This window comes from Mucor mucedo (genome assembly GCF_025094135.1).
Source record: "Mucor mucedo strain NRRL 3635 chromosome Unknown EV154scaffold_20, whole genome shotgun sequence".
NCBI lineage: Eukaryota > Fungi > Mucoromycota > Mucoromycetes > Mucorales > Mucoraceae > Mucor > Mucor mucedo.
In genome coordinates, this window is record NW_026252304.1 from 72,236 (window position 1) to 95,913 (window position 23,678).

The window sequence follows — 23,678 nt, forward strand, 5'->3', positions numbered from 1 at the left end:
GCCTCCACCTGATCAACGTCGTGCTATCATCGAACGTCACCATCTCAAGGGACATTTTGGCATCAATGCTATCGAATCCGCCATACGCGACGAACATATTAACTGGGTGAACTTACGAAAAGACATCATCGAAGTTGTAGGTGAATGCCTAACTTGCCTTGCCTTCAATTGGTCGAAAACCGGATACCATCCTCCTAAACAGATCTTACCCACTGCGCCAGGCCATCATGCGGTCTGTGATTTAGGTACACTTAATATCACATCCGACGCCGGCAATAACTTCATCATGGTCTATGTCGATCTGTTCACACGTTTCACGATCCTCCGTGCCTTGCCTGACAAGGAAGCATCTACCATCGCTAACGAACTCAAAAGCATCTTTGCCTTATTTGGTGTGGTCAAAGTTCTCCAGACAGATCGCGGCCTCGAGTTTACCAACCAATTAGTAGCTCAAATGACTCAACAATTGGGCATTGACCATCGTCTTAGTTTAGCATACACACCTAACTCCAACGGTACCAATGAAAGTTTCGTACATATCACTAAACGTACTTTAATCAAAAAGCTACAAGGCGCGAAACAGCAATGGGACACTCTCCTTGACGCCACACAGTTAGAGATGAATCTCAAGGTCTCTCGTTTACACCACTCTACACCCTTTGCGGTTATGTTCAATCGACGAGCTAATGATTTCGAAAATTACACTAACGTTGACCCTAACTGGGATAATTCAGTCATTACTCCTGAACTTGTTTCTGCTCAATATCACAAAGTTAACGAATTCCTTATTCCTGCTTTATCAAAACGTATACAATTGACACAGGAAAAAGACAATGCACGATTCCTCAAACATCATCATATCATTCACAAGAAATTTCCTATTGGTCGACAGGTCATGATACGAAATGTCATGAAAACAGGCAAAACCGATCCTAATTTCATCGGTCCTTTCACTATCCGTAACTACACCACCAATGGTTCCTACGTCCTAGTCGATCAAGCCAATAATCTCCTCTCTCGTGACGTCCCTACATCCCATATTAAACTTCTTAAAGTCAATAGTACCACAACGGATTTCGAAGAGGATGATACCGACTTCCAAGAAGTTCAAAGTATTATCAACCACAAAGGAACCAATCCTACTAATTATATGTACCTTGTACGATGGAAAGATCAATCCGACGAGGAAGATACATGGGAACCTGCACACCATTTTCCTGACAAATTACACATCGAACGCTACTGGGCACGTCGTCAGGCCATTACCTCTTCAGGAAATATTCGATTGCCTCAGACTGTAAATATGCGACATATTCCTAATCGTCAAGAACGCTACGATCATAAGCGAGCTCGCAATAATACACATCACACTACCAATGTTGACCATAGCACTTCAACACAAGTCATTCCAATCAATCACACAACTTCTCGCCAAGAAAGGTACAATTTACACAAATCTCGCCGTCATCAACGACGTGCAGCCAACAATAGTTAGACACTCAAAGTGATGTATCTTTTTCCCTTTTTTATTTTTTTCCCTCTTGGAGGTTTTTAAGGTTTTTCTGATACATCGTATACTTTGCCCCTTCCCCATTTCTTTTTTACACTTTACCACAATTTTTTTTTCTTTTTCTATTTTTTTCAAGATTTGTTTCTTGATTTAAACGGAACTTTTTCCCCTTCTCTTCACTTCATGTTATCCCGGCTACAATCATATCTATCGAGTACAACCCTTCTGCATTTCAGGATTACAAAATCGGTTCTCACCATTTTTCTCTCATATCCTTTACAATCAAAAAATGCTGCTCCAATTTGGGGGGAGGTAATGATATATACACACTATATATCCAGCCTATAATCTACTTGACATTTAATAGCAACCCAGCACTGAAACATAAACCATTAACTGATCAAGATATTAATGTCTCCTTCCAATCCACGCTCCCATCTGATCTTCCCGGATAACAATCTATTTCAATCCTTCCTTATAAAAAGGATCCCCTTTTCCATTTAATAAAAAGATATCTAGTTTAGTCTCAAATAATTTAACCGTTTATTTCTTGGAATATTTCAGTATACTTCAAAAAGCACCCCCAAAAAAAACGCCTTTTGTCATTTAAGGGCCATTGAAGCAGTACGATTCCTAACAACAGACATGTTGATTGTACAATAAAATGTAAAATAGTATCTGTATTTAACCTACATATTAACTGCTCTCCTTCGACCCCAGCACTTTGGGAAACAATATTTAACGGATGTAGCAAATAAAATGGTTTATTACTAAACAATTTGTTCCAGAGAGATTTTCTGTTATTTGCTTAAATAATATCATCCGCTTCTTTGGAAGGGATTTTTAGGCAAACCCCTTATGTAAATCACAACACAATTTAGCACCCGGGTAGGAATGCGCCTCTCTGCTATTATCTATTTAAAGGGATGATACCATCATTCGTCTACGCATGACCTTATTATAGGTATTGATCTTTTTTTAAACAGCAACAATTCTTTGATGAATGGTTACATTAGTGATCTTGATAGCCCATACATATTCAGATTTCAATGGAAATCACTACTTTTAACGAATGCGCGTTAAGTTATGAATATGCATGGTTGGTCTGATTAAAAGAGCGTATTTATAAAAAAACAATTGCCTTTTTAAAGTTAGTATCCGTAAGAAACACTTATCTTAATACAAAGAAAATAATTCGTTTTTAAGTTGTCCGCTTGATTGATGATGACCGTTTTTTTATTATTGTGATGTCAAGTATTGGATAATGAGTGATGTCTAAATTATTATTGTTGATACAAACGAATACCACCTACTTTTGGAGGTGATGAAATAAGATGACAGAAAAATTCTGCAATGCATGCAAATGTTAACCCCTAGCTTCGCCATTTCTAACGGTGTGTATTTGTTACAACCCCTAAGGCACTGTATGAGAATAATAAGGGTCTCTTTTGTAGAACTCGTTTTTTTAACTACGGGAAGCATATACAAAGATATATATATATATATATATATATATAATTATATTTTAATTTGAAAAGCAGACGGTTAGAGTAGTATATGAAACCATCATCTACTTTTAAAATATTGATAATGAAAGATCAACTCAAAACCATTTTTGCATGAAAAGTCTTGCACAATATTGATGAATAGAGACAGATATTCAGGGCAATGCTTTTTTAAAAAAAGACTTGATGCCTAATGGGTATTTCAAAATTGTAAATTCTGACTGGAATAATTCACTTCTTGATTTACCCTTATTCAGTAAGATCTTCAATGGTTTTTATTTTTTTGCATCGACCGTCTTATCGCATCTAAATATTTATAATATGTCCACATGTGTGGGTTACATATTGTTCAATACAATAGGTTCTTATTGCTGTCGACACTCTTTATTTTGACGTGGAAGAGCAAACTGTAACCGATACCTGAGTTTTCACCATATTCAGGTTTTATAAAAATACGATTCAATAAAATTAAACTATTTATTAGTTAAGCTATAAAGTAGGAAAGACGCCTTAGGCCCTGTCAGTAAGACATCAAGATACTTTATAGGATTTGGTAGGTTATTGAATAAAAACAGAAACAAACCTTCAGACTATAAATCATTGTCTGTTTCTTGTTTGTAGAGTCAGAGATGTGCATAGTATCAACAAGGATAACAAATGAACTGTATGCATTATTCCAACTAACACAAAGTTACTTTATAATAATGAATTCGGCCAGCGGCTAATAACGTCCCGGTGTTCTACAAAATGTCTGTAATTGGTTAATGAAAAAGAAAAAATACAATAAAATGTGAATGTGCAACCGAGACATTCATAAAACACGCGAATGCGTTACACGAAAACACAATGTCCAAAGATGCTTTTCATAAGTTAATTTAAGAGACCGTCATTTGGGAAAAGCATGAAATAATTTTATAAGTGTATGTGTTTACAATTCTATTACTCTATCCTTATTTAACTTATTAAGCGCTTCATTAGAAGGGTTGAACTCAGTAGTATCGATTTCAGTTGACTCATTTGTTTAATGCAACAATAACAAAATAAAAACCTGTCCTGTTAGTGACTACAGGCTTTCTTGTCGATATTATTGATGGTATTACTACCGCTTACAAAACACACAATTTAGAAACTTTTTCGGAAAAATTCTTGATCCAGGCATAATTATCATCGCCGAATCTACGGGAAATTTGAGCCGTTCATAGATCTCTTCCTTTGGCACTTACACAAGATCCATCAATTTTTTTTTGAAAAAGCTTTGACATCATTATTAACCATTCTTATTAATTAGAGATAAGACCATAAAGTGATTACGTATTCTTCATTTTATTTTCTGTCGACGACGATCTTGATAGATGAATTGGTTCGCAACATATGGGTATAATTGCGATTATGATGTTCATCTCAATACTTGATCATCGCCCGTGTCAAGTAACAGCATGTTTTATAGCCATCAATCAACCCTCCTAATTAAAATCCTGATAATCCACCTAGCTTTTAAATTTCAAAAGGCCTAATTGAGTTCATGGATGAAAATCTAAATGGGGTGGTCCCCGCAGACTTGACAATCGACATGATAGAAGGCCTGTAGGAACACCTGATTGCCTGCCATTATTGTAATCCCAGTTTTTGTATTTCAAAAATAGGTTTTTTAAAAATAAGCTGTTACACTGTCATTCCTTGTAAGGCGATTTTCCATCCTCCATGGCACTGAAAAAATCTGCGGTGGTGAAAAATGAAAGTAGCTGGCTTAAAAAAATAAGTGTAACAACGAAAACAAAAAGATTAAAAATGGGTAGTTCCCGTTCTTTTTTTTCTTTTTGGCCTTTTTTTTTTTTCATATATATTTGTCATTGTTTAAATGGGAAATCAACTTTCGAAAAGGAAGAAATGTGTTGACAGTAAAAGTGCAAGTACTTCAACGAAATATACCTCAGACAGTTTCAACAATGGGTCAGCATTGTCATCTTGCGTTTCCAAATATGCACAAGAAGTCTTTCCACACACAACGTCAGAAGCAGGCCGACAACAGGGCGAGCATTATTTATTAAAACACGTTTTTCAAACAAGTCACTTTGCACCAGTGAACGAGATATTAACAAAAGAAGATTCCAAAGTGCTTGATATTGGTTGTGGTGTTCATGCCTCTTGGCTTTTAGGTAAAAACACAGAATATTCTAGTTCAGAACCCGGGCACTAACTTACATATGGGATTTAGACATGGCCAATGATTTCCCAAATTGTAAATTTACAGGCATCGACATTATCCAACCATTTACGCTTGAAACAGACACAGATTCGATAGGACATATACCCGCCAATTGTCAATTAGTGAAATTGGATGTATTTGATGGGTTTTCCTTCCCAGATAAATCTTTTGATTTTGTTCATCAAAGAATGATGCAGATAGTTTATCCCGGTGATAAAGTATCGTGGATGTTTGCCGAAATGTTACGTTTGACAAAGGATAACGGTTGGATCGAGCTGGTGGAACTTGACTCTGCTCCAAAACGTGCTGGTCCGATCTTTGCTAAAGTTTTTGTTGCACGTAGGTTTTCTTTTTCTTCTGAATGATGTTGCAACCAAATTTAATTTAATATATTTAGTCAGGGCGCTTATGACGGATAGACTGGGTCGTCTGCTTACAGGAAGTTCTATTGCGAGAAAAATGGATCAAAATGGATTACTAGACGTTACTACAGACTATGGCTCTGCGCCTGTCTGCTGGGGTGGCTACGTCGGAAAGTTAGTGTACGAGGTTTGTTAAGAAAGATAAAAGTCATTCCCACCCAATTAGCTAAAGATAATTAATAGGATTTGCTTGTATTCTTCAAACATCTGGGCCCCAGTATTTTCGGCTATTTAGATTTAGGGGATGAGTTCAATGAAGAAGCTTACGATGCATTATTAGACAGTGCGTTTGATGAATGTGTCGAATATCAGACATTTTTAAATATTAGATGGGTGTACGGTAGAAAACCTGCTTCTTCTTAATATAGAATTATATATTCTCTCAATGTACATAATAAAGTGTTATTTCTTGTCCTACAGGATGACGCGCGCTTACAAGCGTCCCTTTTCTTGTTTATATTTATACTAAAGCCCTTTCTTCCTTCCTAATTCTGTATTCCGGTCGTATGAGTGTTATTGGTGTGTAAGAATCACGATGCTTTTTAATTCTTTTTAAATATATGCTCATCATTACTAGTTACCACCTCTTTTTCTCAGGACGCTATCTTTTACGCTGGCGAAACAGTGTCCTGTACAATATCATTCACACATTCCGTCAGAGAAACTACAAAGACAAATCACCAAAGAGCACAATCGCTTCCTTCCTTCGATTTAAACAGGACACAACCTAATGCCGTTCCTAATCGGCTGCCTACGTTAGAGGTTGAGAGTATGCCTATGACTAGTTCGTCCTCGCGTAAAATGTCTCTGTCTTCACTCGCCTCGTCCACATTTTCGTATTTAACTGGGTCTACGAAAGATCCCGAATCCATAGCTGATACAAGAGAATGGAAGGATTTAACAGGTACAAAATTAAATTAATAATGCTAAACCTACGATCCATGAAAAAATAATTGAGCCAAAATTTAATAGAATCCGTACTTGATAATTTACCTTCAGATACGACTATTGAATTAGAACATGAGGAAACACCAAGATCAAGTATAGATACAAGATACACAACAAGTAGAAGGAGCTCAATAGATTCTACCATATCCAGTGTTCCGCGTCATCCACGTCTACATCGATTATCCTCTACCCGAGCAAAATCGTTTACTGCCTATCGCAACGAACACTTGTTATGGGGATCGGCACAAGTGATTGGACAATTTGTTTCGGATCCAACACTAGTAGATACTAATGCGTTTACACCATTAAAATCAAAAGCCATGTACCACCCTTTCGGTGCATCATCTGGAGGGGGTACATTAACAACATCATCGTTAAAGAAAGGTTTGTAGAAAGATAAGTATAAGGTAATTTGTATTAATGGCGTAAGCAATAATCGTATTTAGAGGCACGAACAACGCCAGTGTTCTCTACACCACCGAGTATTTTATTCGTAGATCTAAATTTATCGCCTGGGGAAACCGTCAAATGTAAGACCGTTATTTTACAACGGCTAATTGGGTACTGACTCTACAGCCTATACATTAGATTCGTACCAACTTAAGCTACCAAAAAATTTACCGCCTACATACAGAGGGAAAGCCATGAGATTTAATTACTATCTTGTGATCGGCTCACAAAGGTCTTCTTGCTTAAAAACGGTTGGTGCACAGGGTCAAGTGGTACAAATTCCTTTCCGTGTATTCAATCACGTATCAGGTAAGCAGAATCAATAAAACAGTGTATGATATATATTTATATTTTATACTACAGAGGACGGAAATAGGCCGATTTATGACTTGATGAGTCCCGAGATTTATTACACAGACCAGGCAATTGTAACAAAAATTGACCTAAAAGCTCCGTCCCGCTTTGGTAATAATGCTACGAAAAATAAGCTCGACGGCTCCATACCGAACCAAAGTAAGTTGATTGGTTTCCCTTTTTTTTTAAACCCGCGTGGCAACTGATATTTCCCCCCGTGATAGTGGATGCTCGCCAGGGGTTTATGAATTATATTGATGGGTTGATTGAAAAGACAGCATCTCATAAACCAGTTTATAAAATCATGCAACGGGAAAATGATTTATATGAACAAGAAACCAGGGAAGATAAAACATCATGCCGTCAAACTATTTCCCGGATTACAAACATCAATACAAAAGGTATAAAACATATTATATAAAGTGAAAGTCAGGCACTTCTAAAAAAAAATATTTAGCAACGTTTGATATCTGTAAGAATAACCAACGTGTGGCCCAGCTTCATCTTTTAAAAACGCTCTATCGACTGGGAGAACCAGTACATGGCATTATCGATTTCGAGGGTGCTGTTCTACCAACATTTCAGGTAACTCCAAATCTTTATGTCTATGCCACTGCTGTAAAAAAAAAAAAAAAATCACATGATACTTATGTTAAATAGATGTCTGTTTTATTAGAGAGTCATGAGATTGTCGACACAAGTATAGCCCAACGACCAGCGAATTACATCACGAAAGTCTCGCGAAAGCGACACGCAGGTCATTACGCTTTTTGTAGAAACGATACGCGCACAACCTTTTCGCTGGCAGTGCCAGCTTCAGAATCGCCCGAATTTCAAACGACTGGAAGTAAGCTAAAAGAAATTTCAATGTTTATTGTTTGTTTATTTAAGTAATCTTACATCTGATTTAACAGTGAAATTGCAGTATTACCTTAAAGTGGAATTTATTGTTACTGAGCAGGCTTCATTTGGACTTGTGCAAGATAGAAATCATAACCAAAGTGAAAGTCATGATCAAATCCAAGCAAGTAATTTTGATTGTCAAATACCAATTCATATATTCGGTTCATCTAGCACCATGTTTGGCGGTCCGCATATTTTCACAGTACAATAAAAAAACCTAAAAAACTTGTTTAGGGTTGATTGGTTGTATGGTGTGACGGGAAGTATGTAATGCGTGAGGTCTTTTTTTAATCTTTTGCCCCACCCGCTCCAGTTGACTGCTAATTTCACGTGCGGTAGTAAATTATATGTTCCTGAAAGAAATAAACCAGTTCTTTTTTCTTCCTTACTCTATATTTTTTTTTTTTCAACAAAAAAGAAAAAAAACTCCTCCTTAAAAATGGAATCAGAGTTGCGTCATCGAGATTTGAAGACTACGGTCGAGGATGATACAAGCAGTGATACGATGTCAATGTCCTCTTTAAATGATGATTACCATGGCGACATTAAAAAGGATATGCGATACTCTTACGGAAAGACACCTGACGGAAAAGGTAATTTTTCTAAATGATGATTCTCGGATTTAACTCCCAAACTAACGCCATAAACAAACAAGTCTTTCGAGTACCCCTTACCCGCGAAATGGTAGCACATTTGCTGAATCCCAAGACAAAGAAGGGCATCTTTGACTGGATTACATTGGGCACTATGGCTATCGAAATTGGTCTGTTCTTTGTATTACCCGTCTGGGCTAAACGAATTTTGTTCTTGTTTGTTTTCTTTTTCTGGCGTCTGGCTTATAATGTCGGCCTTGGTTATTTACTCAAGTACCAAAGTGACAGTCGTGGTCTGGTTCGCCTAGCAAAGAAATATCAAATCTTTGATCGCGAGGCTAACCCTACTGCTTATCACTGGCTTCAACGTCAATTGAGCATTAAAATGGGCGATGACTATGATTTTGCTGTGAGAATTTTTTTATAAATATACCTTGTTTATAAACTAACTATTTATTTATGTTAGACTGCTCCGATTGAATATAATACCTGGATGTTGTACAGACAATTAGTAGATCTCATTCTGATGAATGATTTCACTACCTATCTGTGCTTTGCGCTTTCTTGGTTCAACACGTCTCCTCAATCTTCAATCTTTTTGGGCGATACTTTGAGATGGTGTGGTGGTTTGTTTTTGATTGCGTTTAATATTTGGGTTAAGATTGACGCACAAAGAGTCGTAAAAGATTTCGCTTGGTGTAAGTCAATCATTAGTGTAACTTTGTAATTTATAATAACGTTTATATATATATATGTCTAGATTGGGGTGATTTCTTCTTTTTAATCGAGCAATCCTTGACCTTTGATGGCGTATTCGAAATGGCACCTCATCCCATGTATTCCATCGGATACTTTGGTTATTATGGTATTTCGCTCATGTGTGCGAGTTATACCGTTTTGTTTGGTAGTATCGCTGCTCATGCTCTTCAATTCGCATTTCTTATTTTGGTTGAAACTCCTCGTAAGTTTTTAGTACCCCCACTTTTGCATTAAAAAAGTACTCACCCTCCCAAAAATAGACATTGATAAGATTTATAATCCTCCCGCAACCATCAAGCGTCAAACTGCTGTTTCCACAAACAACCCACTTGACCAAAAGGCCGGTGCTGAGTTTTACTCTAGTTATTTCCGTCGTGATTTGATTGTGTTCAAGAACTTTGATCTGTTTAGATCAACTGACCTTGTCGCTGCCATGATTATGATTTATGCCATTATCACACCACTTTTGGTTCCTGGTAAAACTGGTATCCTTATTGCTATTGCCCAGGCATTTTTCTGGCGTGCCATTCATTCATTGGGCACAGGTGCTATTCTTCAATCTCAATCCAACAATAAGTTCTTTACCCGTCATTTCATCAAATGGGGTGGTGGTGTACAAGAGGCATTTCAAAATTGGAAAAGGTACCTTTTTTTTTTTTTTTGGAAAGAAAAAAAAAGTTTGTTTATTCTAGTGATTTAACCCTTAACATAATTATGTAGTGCTTACAATCTCACTCTTTGTATGACATATGTCACCTTCTTCATCGCCTGCTGGAAAACTTATACCTTGCCTGATAACTGGACTTACGGCACTACTTTACTTCGCCACGTTCTCGGTTTGACATTTATCTCGCTGCATATCTGGACCTCTGTTTCTATTTATGAAGTTATTGGTGACTTTGGATGGTAAGGAGATAATCTTTGCATTGTTTGAGGGAATTTTTTAAATTAATTGGTTTTCAATAGGTTCTATGGTGATTTCTTTATGGATGAGCATCCATCTGAATTATTGTACACTGGTATTTACAGGTAAGCAAAAACATCATAATACTTTACATCACCCACCTTTCTTAAAAACTTACACTTGTATTCCAGATTCTTGAATAACCCTGAAAAAATCATGGGTCATGCTGCTTTCTGGGGTATGACATTAATTGCCAATAACGGTACAATTTTTGCTTTGGCCATCTTCTCTCAAATACTTAACGTTTTGTTCCTCCATTATGTTGAAAGGTAACCAATCGCACATAAAATAAGTATAATACAGCACATCTAACTTTTAACGTGTTTCAAAAGCCCTCATATGCGCAAGTTGTACGGCGACCAAATTCGTAAAGAGGCTGGTTTAACAAAGACTTTAAAATCTGCTGCTATTGCACTTCCCAAGACTATTCCCGAAAAACTTCAACAAGAAATTGCGAAATTAATCCGTGAAAATAATGATAGTACTAAGAGTGTCGAACGTATTGTAAAGGATGCTGTTGAGAAGGTCGAAAAGGCTGTTGAAGATACAAAAGGAACCATAGATAGCATGATGGATGCAGGTAACAAAAAAAAAAAAAGTTTATTTGTTTTTATATGCATCTAATTTTTATTATTATTTATTGCTCAGCTCGTCCTCGTTTACAAGAGGTACTTTCCGAAACAAAACAATTATTAGAAGCTTCTCGATCAAGAGTTATTCCTTTGGTTGCGACTGATATTGAAATGTTTGATTTATCTCGTTATTCACTCAAAATCAATGACAATGTGTTTGAAATGGGCAAAGAAATCAAAGTTGAATGGAAAGCTCCTGATTATCATGGAGCTGAAGATTGGATCGGCATTTTTGAATTAAAAGCAAACAAGAGTAAACATATTACCAATATCAGTTCTCGTGGCTTATGGCATTGGGTTAACGCCGCCAAAAGCACAGAATCCGATGATATTGTTTTCCCACCCGAAACTCCTCTTCTTACCGAAGGCTGCGTTGTATTCAGTGGATCCAAGTTACCTTGGAAGGCCGGTACTTATGAATTCAGATATCATCACGACAATAAGCATAACGTTATGGCCCACTCCGTACCATTCGAAGTTAAGGCTCCTGTTGCTCCTTCCGTTATCAATATGGAGACTACACAAAAGACAGTATTGAAGTTTGTTCAAGATATATTGGATAATAACACCGAGGTCATGCCTGTTACGGCGGATGAAGAATACGTTGGTATGGGTGAAATGGAATCCAGACATTTAGTGCATTGTATAAAGCTTGCCTACAATGTTGAGTTCGCTTGGGAAGTTGTGGCTACAGATAAATCTGTTTCCAGATTGTCGAAACGAATTCTTCACGCTAGAGAAGCTCTTTCTCCTTTCACATCTGAATCTTCTCGTAGATTATCTTCCGCCTCGCTTCATTTGGCTTCTAATACCTGTGCTACTCCCTTAATGGCTAAAGTTGCTGGTGAAGCCATGTAATTTCGTCTGTTTCTTTATTGTAGTTATCATGTAAATAAATTTATTTTTTCTTACTGTTTGAAAATTCAGAACAAGTAATATATTTCTTAAAATAACAGAAAGTGTGTGTGTGTGTGTGGGGGGGATGATATATCATTTTACAAGGTAGTCCAACCACCGATATCGTAATTTGCTTCGATTTGTCGTGCTACATAGATAGGGATATTGTGCTGTAACCATAATTTTCTAATCTCAGCATATCTTTTAACATTTAAATATTGAGGTCTACCGTGTCTATAGTAATAGTTAATTAATTGTTTCTTAAGCCATCCTTTCTTTCAAAATTTACCTGAGCCCTTGATCTACCTCTCCATGAGGATCTAAATATGGTGCATTGATGAACCAACCGTTACCGTTATGCAATAATATTAACACGCATCGCTTAACGGATAAAAATATACCAATCTCTCCACCACATCTGAAAAGAAAAAGTCAATAACAGCTAATATAAAAAGACACACCATTACTTACTCCAATGTATGTAAATTACATTCACCTTCCTCATCTTCAGCACAACAGAAACTTTGGGCGCAAACAAATGTACCGCAAAATAAACATAATGCAGGATCGCTAGGCACGGTACCACATTTTTGACAGACACGACGCATGCTTTCATCAAACAGACGATCTAGTCTCTTTGGTAATGCCACCAAATAAATAGGCGTAGGCAAATCCAAAGATATACTGATTAATTGCTGTGTATTAAATGTTGTGACACGTCCTTCTTGTAGTTGAATGCGACGTTCCGACTCACGCACATGCTGCGAGCACCAATGATGTAACAAGGACTCTGTCATATGTGTTGGTTGTAAGAAGTCTGAAAAACTGGGTAAATGTAAAACTCGCAATAAACAATCGAGTTCAGATTCAGTATTTTCGGCTTCGGTGATAGGGGGAATAATCAAGCCAAATCTAACAATCATCAAGATTAAGGTACGACGCAAGAAAGGCAAGACAAAGAATTTGAGTAAAGCACAGAAGGATGCATCACTGCCAAACTTTTCAAATGAATCATGAGCTTGTTCATTGGTGAATCCTAACTTGTTCATAAGAGAATAAGCAAATGATTTGGCAGCAGCGATATCTTGCGATGGTTCACTGGCAGCAGTTTGATGTTGAGAGGTGGAATCACGGGTTAATCTATCTTGCAACAAACCTACTGCTGTCTTTGCAAATTCAGCCAAAAGCAATGTGCGTACGAAGGGGAATATATCAGCTTGGGTCAATGGTACCATATGAAGTGACAATTCTGTCAGGATCATAAATGGATCATCTTCCAAGATGGGAGCATTATCGTAAAGCACAAGTTTTTCTGTTCCGCCAGCAGAGAGACTAGCGACGTCGTCAATGCTGATCTCAAACATTTGTCGGATACGACCCAAAGAAAACATACTAACCCGCGCCATAGTAATACTTGGAACTGTTGATTTCGATTCAGAAGGACACATCATGGTGGTATAAGCCATTACAGTATCACTCAAGATACGAAGCAGCATCTGTGTTTGAGGGGGTATCTGGTCGAAAAGTGTATTGGTAATAATATGTTCTTTAGCGACCGTTTTTGATGCACCACGGGCTGCAATTTCAACACCGGCAATAGTATATCCCATAATACCCCAAAGCATATCCACATTTTTAGCAGCAGTTGACATTTCACGCTCATTTTCGTCTGTACAAATCTCCTGGTAAATGATACCAAGAACATCCAGAAGACGGGTGTATGATTTCTTGATAAAGGGAGCACTTAATGCAGCCGAACTGTGTAAGGTCTCGTTTTCAAACGGGCCCATTTTACCATCGGGAGGAGGCTCTGATCCTGAATTAATTGCATTTTGTAATAACCTATCATGTTCATCGTTTTCAGGATCTTCTTCTACATTGTTTAACCGTTCTGTGATATTGGGTGTTGTATCTTGCAATGTAGGTAGTGCATCGATCCCATCATTATTCATGTTCTCTAATGTGGTAGGGACATGATGGCGAGTAGGTAAAGTGATAGGAGCCCAGTCACGTACAGCAGGTGTGGCAGTTGTCATTGCGGCTCCAGTGTTGAATGTAGTACCTCCTATTGGTAAACTAGGCAAAAGTTGTGCCACAACATCTTTCATACGGCTAGCAGTGGCTGTTGAACTTCGCTTTTTACTTTGTGCGGCGCGCGAGGCAGCTATAATAGTATGCTTTAACTTGCCAACAATTTGATTGACATCCGTTTTATAAAAGTCTGAGAAATCTGAATCATGTGCTTTGGCAATCACACCTGGGAAACTTTCTTTTTTACCCTTCCAAAAAACAGGCAATAAGATGTTACCCAAAGATTTACAAAGAGGGCACATAAATTCCCTTCTAGATCGATTTTCGGGATGATTACGTGTAAGTTGTGCAGAGTGCCTGGAGTCGATGGATGTACAGTAGACTTCGAAGCATTTGATATGCATTAAATGACCACATGATGAGGCATAAAGACCCGTCTTGTGTAACTGAGCTGGGAAACCAGAAATGCTATCCGAATCATCTACTAAACATTGTCGGTCTTGCCAATCTACGTCAAGATTGGAACCCATGGCGTAAATTTCATTGAAAAGTGAATTATCATCCATTGGGGTCTCACGCATAATATTGGATGTTTGAATAAGGCCCAAAAGACCGTAAGGTAAAGAGCGGTCATTGACATCCTCTTGACAAACGATACAAGTACCAGTAGGATAGGAGCAGAACTGGTGTAAATTTTCAGGATTGCTGCCATCTTCACTATCTGCACCAAAAGTTTCTGATGCATCAGCAAAATCATCATCGTCGTCATCATATAGGTCTTCGTTATTTTCCATGAATTGAGACTGAGCTTGTACGAACTGAGCCATGATTTTCTTTTGTCGTTCTTTAGCTGCCAACTTTTTCTTTTCCACTTCAGATAACTCAACAATACCACCATTATTTTCATGTTTAATGGCATCTTCGCGCATTTGAACGGCATTCTTTACCTTCCAGTCTTGAACCAATTCGCGAGTTTTGGTAGGTCCCTTGGACTCCAATTGTCCAAAGATCCAAATGAAACGACTAGTAACTTCATCATACTGTTCTTCGCTCTGAAGAAGAACCATGAGATCGAATAGGGTTAATTCTTGAGTTTGTTTAGGTGCATCCTCTTCTCCGGGCGCTGAGGCCAATTCGACCATGAATCGTTTATCACACACATGTTGCATAAATCCACCGCTACCATCCTGATTCACAATGCTATTGTTTTCATCGGTCAAAGCCAATAACAACAAATAAAGGGTCTGATCCAAGATTGTATCACTCTTATGATTGTCACCCATACGCACATTCCACATGGCGTAGAACAACAACTGAGCAAACACAGTGGATTGTAAAAAGTCGCCGAGATATTGGAAAGGTCCGGGTGCAATTTGGTTATGTTTGGGCAAGATAAAGAACTCTTCTTCCTTTCTAGCGGGGTTTTCCTTCTTCCATCTTGCTTTAAGAATCGTTTCGGCTTCCTCGCGATTGTTGCGACTGAAATGCCAAAAGTAGGTATCGACAGTACTAAAGTAAGGATCCAAAAGCTCGTACAAACCATGGTCATTCACACCATCAGGTGCCTTAAATTTAGCAACTTCACCAAGAATACGGTCGAATTCAGGATGCTCTGTAATACGTTCAGGGATACGCTTGGTCAATTCGGAATAGGCGGATGACCCGAGACACAAATTATGTACAATTTCACGACGAATCTTGTCCAAGATAGACATGCCCGAAACATTGGCTCTTTCGCATGCAATCACAATCAATAAGTTCAGGATTTCTTCCACCATGAATACTGTTTGTGAGGCATCGTAATAGTCGTGGGTGTTCTTGCCCAGGAACCATGAAACAAGATCAAATCTATCTAATAGCGTAGCCAAAAATCGGTTGGGCTGGATAGTGACGAATCCTAATTGTAGTAAGAACACATCAGCATCATAAGTGTTTTCACGAAGCGAAATATCGCGATAATGATGAGCCTACATAAATAAATAGTTAATATGAATCCGGTTGACTTAAACTTATCGTATTACCTGATTTCTGATTCCATAACCATTACGGACCCAAACACCGGCTCTAATCTGAGAAGAAAAGACAATTGTGCGAACAGGGTAATCCAGAATAGGCAACAAAATAACAGGGGAGGCAGTATTTGTCTCACTGAACATGGTAATCATCTTCTTAAAACCACCTTCCCAGCCAGCTTCGTTTAATACATCGTCATTCAGCAAGTGAGCATATTCCAATAGACCTGATAAAAGCCAGTGTAAAGGGTGATGAAAAGAAACAGGTTGTGTAGCTACGTTATATTTAATGACCTCAAAGGGTTCTGTGTAGCGCAATGTAACAGTATGGAAAACTTGAGCCGTGGCACCATAAATTTTTTGAGGGGGTGCCGTACCGGCAGGAGCAGCAGCACGTTTTGCCCTATCGGCGGCTTCTTCTTCGGGATCCAATTTTCCCCAATCCATAATCTTTTTCAAAACACGTGAAACAGCTCGAACAACTGTAGTGGCTGTATCAATTTTGTCTTGTTTGGTGGTGTTTGGTAAGGTGGAGAAACAGTCAGAGAATTGTCGACAGCATTTGGCGATTTGGAGTGTGACGTTAAACGCGTTTACCCAGATTTCAGATTCGTATTCGACATGCGTATCCTTTTGGCACACCTGGGCATTCATACCCTGGAAAAGACTGATAAGATCCAAGTATTGACGAAGGTACAAAGGATCTTGAGCAAGAACTTGTTTAATCATGTCTACATTCATGATATATCGCAAATCATGAAATGCATTAAAGTAACGACGCGTTCGGAAAGCACGGGATTCACAGTTTATACGAGATGGATATTTAGCACGATCAGAAGGTAACAAAAGATATAATCGATCCGTCAAGAAGAATGCAGTTAGTGTAGAACAAATGAGACCGAAGAAATAGTAGTTGTGTACAAGCAAATCAGAAACAGTAGGTACGGTTAATAATTGAACAGAAAATAAAATGATTGAATTTTCGGGCTCACGATCACGTAGTAAAAAGGATTCAGCTAAGCGGGCATAGTTCCTTGCCAAACGCTTACCCAAGATCTTTTTGAAGTGGGGACTAGAAGCAAGAGTGGAAATGTATAACTCCCGTAAAGAAATGCGAACTTCCTTCCATAACTTGAGATCGTATAACATGAAGTAATCTAAGCGTAACTTCTCTTCGAATTCTTTTTGCATGCCCATGGCAGAATAAGCAGTTTCTTTGTTTAAAACAGCCGGTTTTTTGCCTTCGGAAGAAGCACTTTTGTAGGATCCGCTGGTCGTTAAAGACTCGCCGAATGCAACTTCAGCATTTCTCAATTGTTGATATTCTCTTACCATCGCAGCGGGATCCCAATCAATGCTAGCAATATCACATTGGTTACGGTATATGATTGGACTTGAAGCAAAAGATTCCGGACTTTCTGGTTTACTATTGATATTGATATCTGCATCTGCATCTGGTTCAAACATTTCAACATCTTCAGCGATATCTGAAGTGGCCATTGCCATATCATCCTTCATATCATCTTCATCCTCGTCGTCCCCGTCATCGTTTGCATTGTTATTTGTTCTTAATCCTGTGGTTAAAAGAGCAAGGGGTAATCGAAGCTCCCATTCAGCGCATAACTCTTCGGATAAAATATTACGTATCACAGCATCGCCATTATGGATATTTTCAAAAAATCGTTTCCGACCATTGACTAATTCATTCAACCAATCTACTAATAAACCACATACTTGTTCTCTAAAAGTCTCTTTAGCTGGTCTGATTGTGACGCCAAGATTGATGGCAGATAGTGGTGCAGCGATCTTTCGAAGTTCGGCGATATCTTTTGATACAGCAATGATCTCTCTGCCATGAACATGAATCACATCGACAATTTGCTTCGCCTTTTCCCAATCCCAGCCTGTTGCGGTCATGATTGACTCCAGCACATGAGAAAATGCATGAGCCTCATCGTTCCAAGCAATACATGCATATAATTCACCATCATCTTCCTTTGAGGTGTTTACTGGACTGATTCTATTGCTGGAGTTTTCTTTATCCATATCTACATCTTCTTCAACGGCAGTAGAATCTATGATATTTTCCATATTCGTATCTCCTTCTTCGTTGGGTAATTGGGACGGAATACCTAGTCTACTTAGGATGTTTCGTTGTTCTTGATTTTCTCTCACTAAATCCTCTGTGGATGAGTTTAAAGCTACTTCATCGGGGGCTAAAGCAAATGTATCCAATAAAAAGTTGAGAACGGATGCAATAGTAGATCGAATAGCCGTAACTAACTCGGGATTAAGTGGTGATCTTTCAGAACCCGGTTCATCATTATAAGTGTTTGATTTATCACTGGTATGTATTTTACATTGCAATGGCACTTTCCATGCCTCTGGATCCCCACAGTCACAGCATCCACCGGATCCTGGACTAACAGAGAATAGGATATCATGACCATCGTGGTTTGTTGCATGAAAGCACTTGGAACAAAATACGCAAGTATCATCCAATCCACAATTTCTGTCAATAATGATAAAGTTAGTCGCTTATTATTAATAGTAAATAAGTGTAGCTTACCTGCAGCGATACACAGGCTCACCTTTTCGAAAAACATGGCCACATTGTCTACCTTTTTGACTGGATAGATCTTGATTTGGTAAGATGGCGTTAGTGTGCCATAAGGTTGGATCTGTGACAATGCCTTGCTCTTTTCCATCATGACAATGAGATTGATGAATGAGAGATTCTTGCAAGTCTTGTCTGGAAGTGAAGAAATATTGATGCATTATCGACTCGTTGTTCATCCATAAAGTTTCATAGCATCGTGACAAGATGGCTTGCTTTGCAGACTCATCAAAGTGACAGTTGTATATAAGAGGCGATTGCCATAAAAAGTCTGACAGATTTAATGACGTGGAAGAGTCTGGTTTTTTGTCAGTCGTCATTTTCGAAGAGGAACTCTCCAGTGTCATTTGTAAGAAAATAAAAATGTCGAAGACACTCCCAACTCACAAAATATAAACTGAGAATTGCAACGTCATCCGTTGAGTTAAAATTAAAAAAAGTCACACTGCATGAACTTGTTTTAAGCTAGATGACCAATATGGTTGCAGTTTGTGTTCATCATCAAGGGGGCAAATAAAGAGGGGTAGATTATAATACGAGCTGTTAAATATCCGTATTATAATTATAATAAAAAAAAATGAGTAAATTTTATAAGAGTTTAATTATGTACAGGGAAAATAAGATATAATAAAAAAAAAAAAAAAAAAAAAAAAAAAGAGAGAAGATTTGTTTAGCAGTTTTACATAATGTGTATATTATATTGATATATTTTGTATCAAAGATCTTCCATAAAAATACTAGAAGCATCAGAAACAACAGATAAAGAGTCTAAGTCATCATCATCTATAACAATTGATTCGTCTTCTTCATCTCTTTCTTCAATTTTAATTTCCATATCGTCGTCGTCATCATCATCATCATCATCATCAATATCGTCTCCAAGTAGCTCATTTTTTAAGGAATTATCTTCTAATCTACGATCCATACCAATGAGAATAGCAGCAGCTTCAAGCATTTGTACTTGCTGGTGTTTAGTTAAAGATAGTTTCTTTGTAACTTCCCACTCTTCAGAGTGTTCCCATCGGTGTTTTTGTAAACAATTTGGATGTTTGTAGGATTTTCCGCAATCGTTACACCGATACTGACCATTAAAAGATTCGGAAAGACCACGACTCTTTCTTCTACCTCCTATATTTGCTTCACTCTGTCTACGGTTACGAATCGTAAGCCCGCCTGTAGCAGCCGCTGTAGCTGTTGCTATAGCTATAGGTGCATGCAAACTTCTCTTGATAGTAGAATGATCAATCGTATAATTCTCTGGCAAAGACGTCGAATAGTCTTTAATAGACATATCATTAAACACTGTCTGGAGCGAATTTCTACGTTCCACTATAATACAAGGTTGAGAAGTCTCATCCCCACAGAAAGAGTTGGGTGGCGAAGGAAGTCCACTTTGGTTTTCTCCATTCTTTTGTTGTTGTTGTTGACGAAGCTGAAACGTAAGTAAGGAAGACATGATGAAGATGACTTTAAGAATGGAGGAAGGAAAAAATATAGGTCCCAGGGCAGCAAACAAAAAAAAAAAAAAAAAAAAAAAAAAAAAAGAAACGGAATTTTAAAAAAGCCTTTTTTTTTTCTTTATTGTTGGTCCACGTGAGTTGATTTTCCATCCTGGGCGGTACAAAACTTTTCTTTTCTCTCCTTTATAAGAATAACACAATGACCACACTCTATGACCAGCCATACAACAGCGATAGCGACAGCTCAGATGACAACTTTGAGCTAAATGAATACGACCTGGATGTTGTGGATGATGCCCTCTTGAATCCCAACCGGTCGGAATACCTCGACCTTTTGGCTTTAAGATTCAGGTGCGTACTGACGATGAATCTTCTTCAGATGATGATTCCGACTTTGACGAAAAGCAAAAGACCACCAGTGACGATGACTCCATCGATACTAACCTGGCAACTCCTCATGACGACCACCATAAACAGAACTTTTCCTTGACAACAAACGTACCCATATTAAAATCCCCATCTTCCCCTAAACCCGAGCGACAGCGGTCTGTTACCACCACCAGTCGCTCTTCTAACGAAAGGAGACATAGTATTTTTAATCCCTTTAAATCCACTCGACCTGCATCTGTCACCTCATCGATTGGATCTCCGGTGACAGTGGTCTCTCGCCCATCTCAGTCGTTTCAGCAAAGACAGAGTAAAAGGTTCTCCGAGATACCAAATCATACAGGTACTCCTCGCTCTCCCGCAAGTAATCATCGCAACTTTGATAAACTTGTGTCCAAGTTCAGACGCTTCTCTCATAACGACCATCAGTATGACTCGGAAAAGCACCTGTTACTGAAACATGAAGCCTTGGCTGAATTACAAATCTACCGGGAAAAAGGTGGATTTGAGTACAATAGTACTAGCTGGCATCTCGCTCACTTCGTGAGCGGAGCCAGCGTCTGAAACGCACTCAAAGTTAATAAATATAGCCTTCATTTGTAATATATAAGGTGGGATAAAAAATGATGATTTTGGATAAGATATAAAATTTAATGGGAGTTAGGTGTGGATGAGTAATTCAGGATAAATAACATTTTCAGTAGTGTTCTTTTATCTGAAAATAATACGGATATTCCGTTTGCTTATGTTGCTGTAGTATACATATCTAATAAATATTTTTTATACGCAATGCAAATCAAAAATTTTACACTCAATGCCAACCCACATTTTTACACTCAATGCCAATCAACATTTTAACACTCAATGCCAATCTACCGGTCTTTGTTCCTGGGGGTGGGTCAAGCCCCTCCCCCCAGACCCCCCTCGGAAATAAATTTTTCAGCGGGGTCTAAATTCCGTGTTGCAAAAAGGTATGAATTGTAGTATATTATAAGATTGACTGGGGTAAGATAAATATCATCATTACAGGTTTATTCATGAGCTAAAAACAGATACAAAAAAAACCAGACTTTTGGGTGCTGGTAATTCAGAACTTTGGCCGTGTCATCGAGACTCAAATGGATGATATGCGACAACACTTAATTGCGGGTGGTATCCCTTCGCCCATTCGTGGCTTAATGTGGCAAATCATTTCCAAATCACGCGACAGCTTTGATATGGATACCGAATACAAAATACTAAGAACTTCTGCCAGCCCTTTCGAGAAGCAAATACAGCGTGATCTTACTCGTACCTTTCCCAATCACCCTTATTTTATGCAGGAGTCAGGCAGACAATCCTTATTCAATGTGGCGAAAGCCTATAGTATCTTTGATCAGGAAGTGGGCTACTGTCAGGGCTTAGCTTTTATCATTGGTTGTTTGTTACTGCACATGTCCGAAGGTGATGCGTTTTGTGTCTTGATTAAATTGATGGGTAAATACGGTCTTCGTGGGCATTTCACACCACGCATGGAAGTACTACATCAACATATGTATCAATTTGATAACGTCTTTCAACAAAAGCTACCGGTCATCCATCGTCATATGGAAAATGAAGGTGTCACTCCCTCCATGTACGTCTCACAATGGTTCATCACCTTGTTCTCCTACCGATGTCCTATCGAGCTCTCGTTCCGAGTCATTGATCTGTTGTTAGTGGAAGGCACACAGATTCTAGTGCAAATTGCGCTAGCATTGATTATTCGTAACCAAGAAAGCTGCGATTCGAATCCTTGGTGGAGTTCTTATGCAACGGCATATTCACCGTGTTTGCCGTAAATATCATGTTTAATCGAGTGTGGTGTGGTAGATACTAACAACTCTTCTTGGCTGTAGGAGGATGGCGATGGTTTTGTACAAGATACTTACAGAGTCGATTTACCTGCAAGGTTTATGGCCCGTCTTGCGCAACAATATACCGGTGAAGAAGCCCGTGAATCCAAAAGTATGTCACAAGAAGACAACTTGCGAAGGGTGAACGGTCAACTATCAGAACATATACGATCCGTCGAAAGTTCGCTGAGTGTATTACAGATAGAAAACAAGGATATTACACAGCAAATTATTAGCAGCAAGATGGATATGGCTCGTACAGAAGATGAAAAAGAGCATTTGCGCCACGAATTAAATCAGGTCAAGGCGGAATTTGATCAGTATCAGCGCAACATGGCGTTGGCCTATGATAAACAAATGAACCAAGTGCTGGCTGAAAATCGTAAGCTGAAACAGCAAAATATCATGTTGGCAGATCAGTTGGAAGAAACAGAGTCTCTTTTGATTAATATGAAGCTTTCGTTTGCTGAACGAGAGTCTGAATTCGAGGCATTAAAAAGACAATTGTACACTCCGCACATAAAATATTCGACACTTCCGTTTTGAGCCAAAAAAATAAATAAACCTACTCTTTCTTCGTTCAACGATTCTTTCATATTTTATTACACAATTTATCATGCCACTTACTGACATTACTAACAAAGTCTCTAGAAAAAGCAAGGAACTTTCAGATTTCGATCGTGGAGTCATTTGCGGTTTGGCAGAGCATGCCAAATGGACAGGTACCCAAATCAGCAAAGAATTGGGCGTTCCTAGAACAACCGTTGTTACGATTATAAAAAAGTATCGAACTGAAGGGATCACGACTGTCCAACCTCGTCCAGGAAGACCAGCAAAGCTGACAGCAAGAGCTGAGCATCACCTGACGCTTTTAGTTCGAAGGGACTCTTTTGAACCTTTAAGTGTTCATATGCAAAATCTTGCGAAGGCTACCGATCCAATCAGCCTGACGACATTGAGGAATGCACTTCGCAAAAACGGTTTTTATTCTTGCAGACCTTCCAAAAAACCGTTTTTGAGTCTTAGACATAAAAAAACGCGAAGAGAATGGGTCGACGACAAGATGAATTGGACATTAGATGACTGGAAGAAGGTAATCTGGTCCGATGAGTCGCGATTCGCACTCAGGCACAACGACAGTGGTGTGAGAGTTA

At 38.4% G+C, this 23,678-nt stretch overlaps 6 protein-coding genes across 6 annotated transcripts; 4 read left to right on the forward strand and 2 right to left on the reverse strand.

Moving 5' to 3' along the window:
- Nucleotides 1-4,838: 4,838 nt before the first annotated feature.
- Nucleotides 4,839-6,088, forward strand: EV154DRAFT_499763 (S-adenosyl-L-methionine-dependent methyltransferase). The gene is made up of 4 exons (XM_051600514.1): nt 4,839-5,171; nt 5,231-5,560; nt 5,619-5,770; nt 5,827-6,088. Exons 1-4 carry the CDS (start codon nt 4,874-4,876, stop codon nt 6,004-6,006), a joined length of 960 nt encoding a protein of 319 aa, XP_051460385.1. The 5' UTR covers nt 4,839-4,873; the 3' UTR covers nt 6,007-6,088.
- Nucleotides 6,089-6,097: 9 nt separating this feature from the next.
- On the forward strand, nt 6,098-8,686 carry EV154DRAFT_119172 (Rgp1-domain-containing protein). The gene is made up of 10 exons (XM_051593937.1): nt 6,098-6,162; nt 6,221-6,547; nt 6,616-6,975; nt 7,038-7,121; nt 7,180-7,350; nt 7,405-7,554; nt 7,620-7,796; nt 7,853-7,980; nt 8,056-8,242; nt 8,310-8,686. The coding sequence occupies exons 1-10, from the start codon at nt 6,150-6,152 to the stop codon at nt 8,507-8,509; spliced, it is 1,797 nt and encodes a 598-aa protein (XP_051460386.1). The 5' UTR covers nt 6,098-6,149; the 3' UTR covers nt 8,510-8,686.
- A 7-nt stretch (nt 8,687-8,693) lies between these two features.
- EV154DRAFT_499770 (phospholipid methyltransferase-domain-containing protein) lies at nt 8,694-12,173 on the forward strand. Its single transcript, XM_051600515.1, has 10 exons — nt 8,694-8,891; nt 8,954-9,300; nt 9,358-9,589; nt 9,652-9,852; nt 9,911-10,292; nt 10,371-10,556; nt 10,617-10,679; nt 10,746-10,883; nt 10,947-11,194; nt 11,263-12,173. Exons 1-10 carry the CDS (start codon nt 8,738-8,740, stop codon nt 12,102-12,104), a joined length of 2,793 nt encoding a protein of 930 aa, XP_051460387.1. The 5' UTR covers nt 8,694-8,737; the 3' UTR covers nt 12,105-12,173.
- Nucleotides 12,173-19,171, reverse strand: EV154DRAFT_119270 (uncharacterized protein). Its single transcript, XM_051593938.1, has 5 exons — nt 18,756-19,171; nt 16,196-18,698; nt 12,615-16,141; nt 12,433-12,561; nt 12,173-12,377 (listed from the first exon to the last, which is right to left on the reverse strand). Exons 1-5 carry the CDS (start codon nt 19,148-19,150, stop codon nt 12,242-12,244), a joined length of 6,690 nt encoding a protein of 2,229 aa, XP_051460388.1. The 5' UTR covers nt 19,151-19,171; the 3' UTR covers nt 12,173-12,241.
- Nucleotides 19,172-19,466: 295 nt separating this feature from the next.
- EV154DRAFT_499774 (uncharacterized protein) lies at nt 19,467-20,340 on the reverse strand. The gene has a single exon (XM_051600516.1). The coding sequence runs from the start codon at nt 20,257-20,259 to the stop codon at nt 19,519-19,521; it is 741 nt and encodes a 246-aa protein (XP_051460389.1). The 5' UTR covers nt 20,260-20,340; the 3' UTR covers nt 19,467-19,518.
- EV154DRAFT_499787 (rab-GTPase-TBC domain-containing protein) lies at nt 20,325-23,070 on the forward strand (the record flags this gene model as incomplete). Its single annotated transcript, XM_051600517.1, has 5 exons — nt 20,325-20,549; nt 20,609-21,167; nt 21,719-22,368; nt 22,410-22,466; nt 22,528-23,070. Exons 1-5 carry the CDS (start codon nt 20,463-20,465, stop codon nt 23,068-23,070), a joined length of 1,896 nt encoding a protein of 631 aa, XP_051460390.1. The 5' UTR covers nt 20,325-20,462.
- Nucleotides 23,071-23,678: the final 608 nt, after the last annotated feature.

Excerpts from the sequence above, each read along its gene's own strand:
- EV154DRAFT_499763 (XM_051600514.1), top strand. The coding sequence starts at position 4,874 with ATGGGAAATCAACTTTCGAAAAGGAAGAAATGTGTTGACAGTAAAAGT. Across the intron at positions 5,172-5,230 it reads TCATGCCTCTTGGCTTTTAG|ACATGGCCAATGATTTCCCA; the intron begins GTAAAAACACAG and ends TATGGGATTTAG. Across the intron at positions 5,771-5,826 it reads TCGGAAAGTTAGTGTACGAG|GATTTGCTTGTATTCTTCAA; the intron begins GTTTGTTAAGAA and ends GATAATTAATAG.
- EV154DRAFT_119172 (XM_051593937.1), top strand. Across the intron at positions 7,981-8,055 it reads CTGTTCTACCAACATTTCAG|ATGTCTGTTTTATTAGAGAG; the intron begins GTAACTCCAAAT and ends TATGTTAAATAG. Across the intron at positions 8,243-8,309 it reads CGAATTTCAAACGACTGGAA|TGAAATTGCAGTATTACCTT; the intron begins GTAAGCTAAAAG and ends CTGATTTAACAG.
- EV154DRAFT_499770 (XM_051600515.1), top strand. The coding sequence starts at position 8,738 with ATGGAATCAGAGTTGCGTCATCGAGATTTGAAGACTACGGTCGAGGAT. Across the intron at positions 10,557-10,616 it reads GTTATTGGTGACTTTGGATG|GTTCTATGGTGATTTCTTTA; the intron begins GTAAGGAGATAA and ends GGTTTTCAATAG. Across the intron at positions 10,884-10,946 it reads TTCCTCCATTATGTTGAAAG|CCCTCATATGCGCAAGTTGT; the intron begins GTAACCAATCGC and ends GTGTTTCAAAAG.
- EV154DRAFT_119270 (XM_051593938.1), bottom strand. The coding sequence starts at position 19,150 with ATGACACTGGAGAGTTCCTCTTCGAAAATGACGACTGACAAAAAACCA. Across the intron at positions 16,142-16,195 it reads GTTATGGAATCAGAAATCAG|GCTCATCATTATCGCGATAT; the intron begins GTAATACGATAA and ends TTATTTATGTAG. Across the intron at positions 12,562-12,614 it reads TGTAATTTACATACATTGGA|ATGTGGTGGAGAGATTGGTA; the intron begins GTAAGTAATGGT and ends TTTTCTTTTCAG.
- EV154DRAFT_499774 (XM_051600516.1), bottom strand. The coding sequence starts at position 20,259 with ATGTCTTCCTTACTTACGTTTCAGCTTCGTCAACAACAACAACAAAAG.